At 39.8% G+C, this 12,429-nt stretch overlaps 1 protein-coding gene across 2 annotated transcripts in view; it reads right to left on the reverse strand.

Annotated features, from left to right (window-relative positions):
- Window positions 1-570: 570 nt before the first annotated feature.
- Window positions 571-12,429, reverse strand: part of LOC146400971 (uncharacterized) — a 168,020-nt gene continuing 156,161 nt past the window's right edge. For both annotated transcript variants that reach the window (XM_084973042.1, XM_084973041.1), the window contains one exon: window positions 571-737. In XM_084973042.1, the coding sequence (XP_084829168.1) occupies window positions 724-737 (14 nt within the window). In that variant the 3' untranslated portion in view covers window positions 571-723. The remainder of the gene's footprint in view (window positions 738-12,429) is intronic.

Genomic DNA, 12,429 nt, shown 5'->3' on the forward strand with positions numbered 1-12,429 from the left:
GAAATGGGAAGATCCTGAGGGTTGGCATTTACTGTGGGAAAGAGGCCTTTGCAATTTCTTCCCATGTGTTTGTAGTGCTATCTTTCAACAGGGAGGAGTGGGACATTGCTATAGGATCAGAAGGTTCAGGGGAACTAAGGGGTCAAAATCTTCAGAAGCATTGGCTCAGATGTCTCCATCCCAGAGTCAGTTGCCCAAGTTTTCTCCATCAGAGCCCTGACCTAAGTGTAACAGACCTGAGATTGTTGGATATAAACTTTCTCTGAAACTCAGCCACTCAGCACTTGATCCTCAACTTTCTCGGCTCTCTCGCTATAGGAGTTGAGTTTATTTGTTTGTAAACAAAGAGGACTTTAGGCATCCAGAGGCCTTTTTAATTGTTAACTGGCCCTTAGCTCTTCACTATCTTTCTGTAGGGGCTCAGAGGAGCTTGGCAATACCATCCAATGCTGCAATCCTCAGAGCCATTTTTTCCTCTGTGCTTCTCAGTGAGAAGTGCATTTCAACAGTGCATTTCCTTTCACAAGTACACCCTTCCAACTCATCACCAGTGAACAATTGGAATACCACCTTGTGCCAGGGGCTGCTGTGCTCCACCTGCCACCAGTGAAGGGGTCTTCATTACCAGCCAGGTGGTGATAATCCAGCTTTTGGCTGCAACTATTACAGGCCAGGTTCTTGGGAAACAGACGCTGAGATGGAATTTGGGGTGTAAGGTGTTTATTAGAGATTAATACCTGTGAAGAGAAGGGAGAAGAAACAGGATTTAGGAAAAGGGAGAAGACAAACTCTGATGCCAAACAAAGTCTCAGCCAACCTGGGGAGGGGGAGCTCTGGGCCTTTAAGCCCCGTCCCCCCAGCCTTCCTCCTCCACCCTGGCTCAGTCACAGGATGTGGTCGCCCCAGGAAGGGTGTGACATTGCAGGAGGCCTTTCATCAGCAGAGGAGGCAAACTCTGACAGAGCTGACAGCTGGAGGCTGTCTGCTGTCTGCATTCCCCACAGCTGGGCAGCCTGCTTCCTTGAAAGAGGATCTGGGTGGCACATTTCACATTGTTTTAATTTTATGTTTTGGATTATATAAAATATTTACATAATTTAAAAGTCAAAACTATGTAAAAATTTATATTCAAGGAAGTCTCCTTCCCATCTTCATCCCTTAGACTCCATAAAAAACATTTTCTTAGTGCCTGCTTTTTTTTTTGCAAAAGTAAGCAAACACATGCACACGCATACACACACTCTCTTATTTCCCTTCCTGCTTATTTAAAAGTTAGATTTCTATCTATATTCATTTGCCTCTTGCTTTTCATTTACCAAAATAACCTAAAAATCATTCCATATCAATATATAGAAATTTTCTTTAAAACAAAACAAAACAAAAAAACAGCTGCATAGGACTCTACTACATGCAGAGCAGGCACTAGTTTATTAACTGATCTCCTATGGATAGACATTTAGGTTGATTCCACTATTTTGCTATTACAAATTATGCTGCAAATAATTGATGTTTTCATATTTATGGATGTACATCCTCAGAGTAAAGTCTGATGGCTTGATGAAGTGATAAATGCATACACGATTTTTTAGATATTCTCACATTCCCCTCTGGAGAGGTTATGTCATTTTAACCTCCCACCTGACATATTTGAAAGTGCTCTTTTTCACACAGCCTCAACAACAAAGTGGGTTGTCAGTCTTTGGAATATTTGCCAATTGGATAAGCAAGAAACCTAATTTAATTTTCAGACCTGTAAAAGTTTGACTTCTTTCCTCACTTTACCTGGTGCTCATCATCTCGTCCATGGATTCCTGTTTTGTGGAATCTAAGAGGCTCAAAATAACCCAGTTACTGCCTACCTCTCTGTCCTTTCACCTATCACTTTCCCACCAAGCCATCTTCCACTCCACATTCATTGTGCCCTGATAACATGGCCTTCTTTCGATTCCTCAAACCCTCTGTATCAGTCACTGTTTTCCAGGAAAGCTAGAATGAGTATGATATACTCTATCTTGGCAGAAATCCTTGCAGGCTGGGTTCTTCAGGGCAGATGATGAGATGGATTGTGTGTATGTGTGGGTATATACACACAGAATATACGTACTATACACATACATACATTTCTCTCTCTCTCGGAGTCTCTCAGTCCACATGTATTTTAAGGAATTGGTTCATACAGCTGTGGAGCTGACAGGTCTGAAATCCATAGGGAAGGCTGGAAACTTAAGTAGAAGTTAATGCTTTAGTCTTGAGGCAAAATTTAATCTTTCCTGGGAAACCTGTTTTTGTTCTTAAGGCCTTAAAGCTAATTGGCTGAGACTAACCAACATTCTTCCAGGATAATCTCTTTACTTGAAGTTAATTGATGGAAGGTGTTAATCAAAGCTACCAAATACCTTCACAGCAACAACTATACTAGTGTTTGATTAAATAATCAGGCACTGCAGCCTAGCCAAACTGAGACAGAAAACTAACCATTATATGCTCCAAATTTGTTTTTGTGCTCCTTGTTCCCTTAGCCTAAAATCTCTGCCCTCTGATTCTTAGAATGAATGGCTTCTAGGGGAGTTCCCGTCGTGGCACAGTGGTTAATGAATCCGACTAGGAACCATGAGGTTGCAGGTTCGATCCCTGCCCTTGCTCAGTGGGTTAACGATCCGGTGTTGCCATGAGCTGTGGTGTAGGTTGCAGACGCGGCTCGGATCCCACATTGCTGTGGCTCTGGCGTAGGCTGGCAGCTACAGCTCCAATTGGACCCCTACCCTGGGAACCTCCATACGCCACGAGAGTGGCCCAAGAAATGGCAAAAAGACAAAAAAAAAAAAAAAAAAAAAAAGAATGAATGGCTTCTTATCAGTTAGGTCTGTGTTTTAAAAATATTTGTCAAATGGACGAAGCAGAAAAAACCCCAATTCAAGCATTTTTAGTACCCTGGAAAGTGACAAACCCTAGTGCCAGTTCTGACCCCTGCAGAGGTGCTATGGTGGCACATAGGGGCTAAACTTATGAAGTCTTTTCTAGGACTTACTAGACCTGCCTGCCTAACCTTGTCACCTTGTAAGGAGAAATCCCTTCCTCTGCACTGAGGACTACTCCTGGGAGGCAGGAACAAGGTTTGAAGTCTGATCATGTCTCCTTATGAAACTGACAGCCTAAACCCATATTGGGACTTGAATGGCCTGAACCCAGCCTAAACCCATATTGGGACTTGAACCCACATTTTAAATTAGAATCACTCACCCAGTGTCTGGACTTACTGAGATTCAATTTCTTTATGCCTCCTGGCAGAAGGAATTCAGCAAGAGCCAAAGATATAGGCAAGAAATAGATTTGTTAAGACAGGTCACTTGTGAGAGATGAAAGCAGCAGGCAAGGAGACTGACCTGAGGATTAGGTGTCTACAGTTTTATCAGCCAAGGGGAGTGGGGGTCGGAAAAGACTGTCTCTTCCTTTCTGGGAGTAGTAACTCCTCCTTGATATCAGGTAAGGTGTATATTCATATTAGCAGAAGGGCGGTCCTCAAACTCCTGGCCCTTGGTCTGAATCTGAATGCAGGCCTCATCGCATCCCTCACCCAACAACCTGAGGCAAGTCTCACACCTCCACTACTCAAGCAAGCCTGCCTTGTTCTGATGGCTTTCTTGAGTAACTTATGGTGATCTCCCAAAGTTCCCTAAGTTTTCTTCTTTATCAGTGGTCCCTTATTCAGACTTCTACAACTACCTGTGCCTACTCCACCCCTATCACTTATATCTGGATCTTCTTTCCTGGAAAGATAGTTTGTTCCATAAGGCTCTTTCCATGTTTGCTTGCTGCTGGTGGAATTTGGAGCTGGTGTGAACTGAGAGCAGAGCAGGGACTTTGCTTCATTGCCATAGTCCCAGAACCTAGAAGAGTATCTGCTGCATCACAGGAGATGAATATTTGCTGCCTCTTAGACTAATTTTTTTTATTCATTTCATTAATTATTAGAGGAAGGAGATCCTATGATCTTGCTTTGTTCTACCACTTTATCCCTATATTACTTTTGTAATCAGGAAATATAATTTTTAAGTCTCAGAAATAACTAGAATCATTTTTGATACTAAAGTTAATATTTTTACATTTCACATTAGAAATGTTAAATACTCATTTCACACCAGAAATTAACCTCATTTTAATTCATAAAATAATTTTTTGCACACAAGTCTCATGATACCCAGAAGATGGGCTGTGGTGTGGTGATTAAGGCAGGGGCTTTGGAGTCAGATTGACTGATTCTGACTTTGCTGCATTTTTGCCTGTGTGTTTTGACTTTGGGCATATTACCAATCTCTCTAAGGGTTGGTGTCATGATCTATACTGTGGGGAATGATAATATCTAACTCTCAGGGCTATGATAATGATTGAATAGCTATGTCAAGTGCTTTCACAGAGCAAGGAATCTTCCCTTTCAGTGTGTGTGTGCCAGGACTCTTGAACAGTCCAAGCTTATAAACTGCTTCTCAAAGTGTGTTTTGAAAAACATAAAATCGAATACATAGGATTTCAAAGGAAATAAATGATATTAAGCATAGTCAGCAAAATATTTTCGAAAGACAAACTTATATATTACATATACTTCTCTATTAATGCACCAAAGAGCAAGATTTAGTGGCAGGTCTAATAACCACTGAATTTTTTTATTATGGCAAAATATACATTCTACTGGAATTTTGAAGTAGTGATGAGCATAAACATTATTTTGAGCTCTCTACAGTAAGTGTAATGTGAAAAGGGAGTATGTGATTTCTATTGGAAACAAAGTCACATGCATAACTGATACTTCTGTGGCTTGTTGCCTGCATTAATAATTGCAGACAGCATAAATTTCAGTTAGGGATAGTAAAAAATATATATATAATTTTTTCCACCCAAGTTTATGAATCCCTGATTAAGAATCCCAGTTTGCAGAAGTGGCTGTTATTATCACCTGTACTTCAGATCTCAGTGTCCCTTACCATCATATTTAGAAACCTGTGGAGTATACAATTATACCTAGCGTTTGCTTGACTGTTTAATACAACAGACAGGTTCATTCCCTGTTTTCCTGGAATTTAGAATCTAAGATAGTTGAATGTGGACATAGAGCAGAATAAAAGCATTAAAGCAACACTTGACTCAGTTGTCAAACTGAGTTGTCAAACCAAGGACAAATGTACCTGAAGAGGGTGGAGTAAGAGACGCACATGTTGGGGTTGTAGGGGAAAGGGTCTTGTTCAGACTGAGATCAGGAAGTAATTGGGGCTAAGAATAAGGCAGTTAGGCTTACCTAAGAGCAGAGCAATTTGCTTTGTCAAAAAAACCCTGACTGCTATTGGTAGATAAGACTGAGGAGAACGCAAAAGCACTAAGCACCCACTGCCCTATTCTTAACACACCTGGCTATCAAAAGTCTCTTTGACTTGCACAGTCTTGCCATTTGAGATGAGAATGGGACCCCCAGGGTGCTGTCCTTTAGACATAATTTCCATACATGTAATGCCCTCCTTCAAGATCGTATCAGATTTCTAGGGATCTCCCTCCAGATTTCCCCTCACCTCACTCAGCATAAAATACTTTTCCTCTTTCCTAGATGACACAGTGACTATTCACTGGAGCACCTCCTACAAGCCTGGCACCATTCTAGGCAATGTGGATTCAGCAGTGAACAATGAAAGACATCTGGTAATAGTGGAAGATAGGCATTAAGGAGATAGTAGAGTGGAGAAAAATGGCAAACTGGTGAAAACCAAAAATGCATTGGGCCATTCAACAGACTAGTGAACGTGAGGAATAATAGTTACGCGCATAATAAGTAAAGCATTATCCCTCTCTCCAAAGGCTAAATTGTGGTAAAAGTGCTAAAATCCCATGGTGCTGGTCCCAAGCAGATCCAAACTTGAGGTGATTCTGACCTGCATGAAATATGGCCTTCCCATCTGGGCCAGCTGCCAAGTGTTAAGATTCTTAAGACAGGCCTGATACTTGGCTGACCCTCAGGATGTCCACACAGTCCAACAACCAAATGATTAATGCCTGGTCTGCATTATGGCTGGAGTCCCCTCTAACTGATCATGACCTATCCCATATCAATTATTAAATATATTTAATATCACTGCAAACTAAAATTATCTGCCAGTGGAGGCTACGAGGAAAAGAACAGCCTCAAGTCCAAAGATGTGTTGAAAGAATGGAGCTTCACTGGGACCTTTCTTCTAGTCAGGAGAAGCAGCATCCAAAAAGCCCCAGGAATATTTAGTGGCTCTTACCTTTGCAAAGTTAGAAATTTAGCTTATAAGATGCTGGCCAGTATTGTGATATTAGATATTTGGGTATATTTGTAATGACCGAATTGTTTTTCTTGTTAATGTTAATGGACATCTTGGGTAGTGGAGGAAGCTCACCTGTGGGCCGAGTCTAGCTCCTGGCCTGATTTCATCCTTGTCCTTGACTCCTTCCGGGAATCTGCTCATTCAACCCACAGAAGATTCTCCAATGGTTCACAGCAAGGTCTAACTCTTTCACGCTAGTTCCTCTGCTTTCTTTTTTTCTTTTAAAGTTATCTTATATGAACTTTAAAAAGTTTTTTTTTTTCCCTGAAGTAGAGTTAACTTACAATGTTGTGTTAGTTTCAAGTGCACGGCAAGGTGATTCAGTTATTCTTTTTCAGATACTTTTCCATAAGTTATTCTAAAATATTAAGTATAGTTCCCTGTGCTATATAGTAGGGCCCTTGTCATTTACCTATTTTAATTATATGTAGTAGAGTATGTACATTAACCTCAAACTCCTAATTTATCTCTTATTCTATTTTATGTGAATTTTAATAATTTAATTTTTGGGAGTTCCTGCTGTGGCACAGTGGATTAAGAATCTGATTTTCATGGCTGAGGTCTCTGTGGAGGCACGGGTTTGATCCCCCAGCACAGAGGGTTAAAGGATTCAGTATTGCTGCAACTGCAGCATAGGTCGCAGCTTTGGCTCCAATTCTCTGGGCTGGAAACTTCCATATACTGCAGGTGTGGCAATAATAATAATAATAATACTATTTTAATTTTGGAGTTCCTGTTGCGGCTCAGTGGATTAAGAACCCGACACAGTGTCCATGAGGATGCAGATTCAATCCCTGGCCTCACTCAGTGGGTTAAGGATCCAACATTGCCACTGGCTACACTGTACGTTGCAGATGCAGCTTGGATCTCATGTTGCTGTAGCTGTGCTGTAGGCTGGCAGCTATAGCTTCACTTCAACCCCTAGCCTTGGGAACTTCCATATGTTGCAGTGAGGCCCTAAAAATAAAATAATAATAATAATTATTATTTAATTTTTATTTTAAAAAATGTACTCACACATGGCTTTAAAGTCAAGTTGTGTTACAAGTCCTTGTCCTTGATCCCATCTCCTTAGGGCACCTGATTTTATCTCTTAGCTATACCATCTGATGTTTACATCCATATTTCTCTTTTTTTTTCTCCCCTTTCTATTGGCCACCCTGCAGCATATGTAGTTCCTGGGCCAGAGATCAGATCCCAGCCAAAGCTGCAACCTATGCTGCAGCTGCGGTAATGCCGGATCCTTAACCAACCGTGCTGGACCAGGGATGGAACCTATACCCCAGCACTGAAGAGACACCACTGATCCCATTGCACTACAGCAGGAACTCCTATGTCCATATTTCTGAGTAACATAGATATTCAAACACTTCCTGAGGTTTTAGTTTTAAACACTGTCTATGGACTTCCTACTATGGAAGATGGGGATTAGCGCTCTTATAATCCTGTCCAACACCTCCTTCTCCCCATATCCTTCCAATGTAGTTATAGCATCATTTAAAAAAGCTCTTTATTATGGAGAATTTTGAACATACTCACAAAAAAGATATTGTACAATGAACCCTCATGTACCCATTTCCCAACCCCAGCAACCATTAACCTATGTCTAGTACCGCCCCATCCTCACTCCACCCCATTTTCCTCATCATCTCACACTATTTTAAAGCAAATCCCAGAATCTAGTTTTGTCATAATTTCTTTTTTTTTTCCTTTCCTTTTTTTTTTTTTTGTCTTTTTGCTATTTCTTTGGGCCGCTCCCGCGGCATATGGAGGTTCCCAGGCTAGGGGTCCAATCGGAGCTGTAGCCGCCCACCTACACCACAGCTCACGGCAACGCCGGATCCTTAACCCACTGAGCGAGGGCAGGGATCAAATCTGCAACCTCATGGTTCCTAGTCAGATTCATTAACCACTGCGCCATGATGGGAACTCCTGTCATAATTTATTAGATCAATATTCAGTGTTTGCAATTTGCATTACTATAACTGTATTACTTATGATTGAATCATTTAGACTGTGATTATATTTCATCCCTCATATAATTTTACATCTTATCTAGAGTTAATAGCTCATTTTTCACTTGCTTAGGTTTTTTAATGCATCTGTCACTAGTGTATTCTCAAAGATCTCCACACATATACCCACACGTCACCTCCCATTCTTTGGAGTCCTGGATCCTGGAGTCCTCCATCCTTCCACTCCTGCTCCACTGTGAACTGGTGGATGTCTAGGTCTGTTGCTCAACTCTGACCTAGGATCTTCTTTTACTGTCATCCTAGGCATTCTTCACAGCGCTTTCCTACCTTGGATACAATGTTTCTTCGTCCCTATCCCTTTCTCTTTCTTGGTTTACTTCCTTGTTTGGTGTAGTACATGTCCTAGAAGCTTCCTGAAAAGTGTATGAAAAGTGAATTTTTTTGAGATCTTGCATGTCTAAAAATTTCCATTTTAATTTCATACTTAATTTCTTTTTATTGGTGAGTGTTGCTTTCTTACATCCATGCTGGTTCACTGCTTCTATACTCCCTCATCGCAACATCCTGTATAACTGAGTGAAGTGACCCTATTCCTCTGTAGCACCCAGCTGTGGCCTCTGTAATGGGTATTTGTTGTTTGGGCTGACCAGCTTCCCAACATTCTTATTTTGTAGGAATCCAAAAGCAGGTAGGACTCAGCCTGATTTCTTTTTATAGCAACAGAGGGGGAAGTTCCCACTGTGGCTCAGTATTCATGAGGTTGAGGGTCCGATCACTGGCCTCACTCAGTGGGTTAAGAATCTGGCATTGCTGTGGCTGTGCTGTAGTCTGGCAGCTGTAGCTCTGATTCAACCCCTAGCCAGGAACTTCCATATGCTGCACCACCTATGGCCCTAAAAAGCAAAAACCAAAAAAAAAAAAAAAAAAAAAAAAGAAAAAAAAAAAAAAAAAGAAAAAAGAATAAAAAGACCCTGAGGTAAGGGCAGGTATTTTTCCCTCCATTGTCCTGGACATCTGACCTAAAGATAGTCAATCAGATGCTTCTCTCTGGAAGTTTGGCTCTTCAAGAACTGGCCTGAAGGCACAGGGTCAGTAAGAGAGTTTCAGGTGGTAGCTGTGGAGTTTAGAGGCCAATGACATGGATAGAACTTGTCCAGAGGCACCAGTGCCAGGGGTGGAAGTCTCAAGCAAGCCACCATGACAGGGGTTAATTCTGGCTTTGCTTTATCACCTTTGGGAACTGCCCGGTTCTTGTTTTCTAGATTTCTCATTAATTCTACGACCACCTCTTACCCTTTTTGATAATTCCCTTTTACTGTTTAAATTAATTGAATTTTAAAAGTTGGAGTTGATTTCTGATGCAATGAAAAATCATGACAAGTGCATCCCCTAATTTTAGAACTCCTCTCAATCCCCAAAAGACATATTATAGTGCAATCTTATAGGACAAATATGTGAATAAAAGAAGACATTCTGACAATATAATTCTTTTTTTTTTTTTTTTTTTTTTTTTTTTTTTTTTTTTGGCCATGCCCATGGCATGTGGAAATTCCTGGGCCAGGGATCAAACCCTTGCCACAACAGTGACCTGAGCCCAGCAGTGACAACACTGGATCCTTAATCCAGTGCACCGCACGAGAATTCTGACACTATGATTCTTGGCAAGAGTTTTTATCACACTGTTTCAGAAATAGGGTAACAAAACTCTTCTCTAAGATAGGCTACAAATGATTCTGGGACATTCTGCAACCCATCTAGGTACGAGCTGAACTAAGAACAGATTAGAAAGGATAATTTATTGTTCTTAGTTTAATGCAAAGCAAACCTCACCTCTGGAGAAAAAGGAAAATGGAAGTCATAAAATTAATGTGGATTTTTTTTTTTCTAATTTCAGTGACAGTGAAAAAAAACAACAACACGTATTCAAGGGATTTTTAAAAGTTGAAAACATTTGCATCCCAGGGATGCAAGGATTTTTCAAAATCTGCAAATCAATCGGTGTGATACACCACATTAACAAACTGAAAAATAAAAACCATATGATCCTCTCAATAGATGCAGAAAAAGCTTTTGGCAAAATCCAACACCCATTTCTGATAAAACCCTCCAGAAAGTGGGCAGCGAGGGAATCTTTCTCAACATAATAAAGGCCATATACGACAAACCCACAGCTAGCATCATTCTCAATGGTGAAAAACTGACAGAGTTCCTGCTAAGATCAGAAACAAGACAAGGATGTTCGCTCTCACCACTACTATTCAACGTTTTTGGAAGTCCAAGCCATGGCAGAGAAGAAAAAAATAAAAGGAATCCAAATTGGAAAGGAAGCAATAAAACTATCACTGTTTTCAGATGACATGATACTATACCTATAAAATCCTAATGATGCTACTAGAAAACTGTTAGAGCTCCTCAATGAATTTGGTAAAGTTGAAGAATACAAAATTAATACACAGAAATCAACTGAATTTCTATATACCAACAATGAAAGATCAGAAAGAGAAATTAGGGTAACAATCCCATTTACTATCACATTCAAAAAAAAAAAACAAACCCTAGGAATAAACCTACCTAAAGAGACAAAATACCTCTACTATGAAAACTCTAAGACGCTAATGAAAGAAATCAAAGATGACAAAAACAGATGGAAATATATACTATACTCTTGGATTAGAAGAATCAATATTGTCAAAATGAAAATACTTCCCAAGATAATCTACACATTCAAAGTAATCCCTATCAAATCACCAATGGCATTTTTCACAGAACTAGAACAAAATATTTTAAAGTTTGTTTGGAAGCACAAAAGATCCACAATTGCCAATGCTATCCTGAAAAAGAAAAATGGAGCTGGAGGAATCCAGTGTCCTAACTTATGACTATACTACAAAGTTACAGTCATCAAAGCTGTATGGTACTGGCACAAAAATAGAAATATAAGTCAGTGGAACAGGATAGAAAGCCCAGAATTAAACCCACATACCTATGGCCAACTATCTATGGCAAAGGAGAAAAGAATATATAACAAGGAAAAGACAGGCCCTTCAATAAGTGGTGCTGGGAAAACTGGACGTCTTTTTTTAAAATAATGAAATTAGAACACTCCCTAACACCATACACAAAAATAAACTCAAAATGGATTAAATACCTAAATACAAGACTGGATACTATAAAACTCTTAGAGGAAAACATGGGCCAAACAGTCTCTGACATAAATCACAGCAATATCTCCTCAGATGCACCTCCTAGAGTAATGAGAATAAAAACAAAAATAAATAAATGGGACCTAATTAAACTTAAAAGTTTTTGCACAGCAAAGGAAATCCTAAACAAAATGAAAAGACAAACCACAGAATGGGAGAAAATATTTGCAAATGAAGCAACTGACAAGGATTAATCTCCAAAACACCCCCTGAAGCTCAATACATAAAAAACAAACAATATTCCCCCAAAATGGGCAGAAGATCTAAACAGACAATTCTCCAAAGAACACACATAGATGCCCAAAAAACACATAAAAATGTTCAACATCACGAATTATTGGGGAAATGCAAATCAAAACTACTATGAGGTACCACCTTACACCAGCCAGAACCGCCATCATCAAAAAGTCCATGAACAGTAAGTGCTGGAGAGGGTGTGGAGAAAAGGGAACTCTATTACACTGTTGGTGGGAATATATATTGGTACGACCACTATGGAAAACAGCATGGAGATTCCTCAAAAAACTATAAATAGAATTACCATTTGATCCAGCAATCCCACTCCTGGGCATCTATCTGAAGAAAACCATCACTCTAAAAGATACATGTATCCCAATGTTCATTGCAGCAGTATATACAATAGCTAAGACATGGAAGCAAGATAAAGTCCATCGATAGAGGAGTAGATGAAGAAGGTATGGTACATATACATAATGGAATATTACACAGCCATAAAAAGGAATGAAATAATGGCATTTGCAGCAACATGAATAGACCTAGAAATTATCATGCTAAGTTAGTCAGACAGTGAGACACAATATCATATGCCATCACTTATATGTGGAATCTAAGAAAAAGGATACAATGAACTTCTTTGCAGAACAGAAACAGACTTATAGACTTTGAAAAACTTATCGT

This window comes from Sus scrofa, chromosome 8, assembly GCF_054392235.1.
Source record: "Sus scrofa isolate SSC_HxYL_T2T_F1_AM1 chromosome 8, Sscrofa_HxYL_maternal_Yorkshire_Landrace_v2.0, whole genome shotgun sequence".
Classification (NCBI taxonomy): Eukaryota; Metazoa; Chordata; class Mammalia; order Artiodactyla; family Suidae; genus Sus; species Sus scrofa.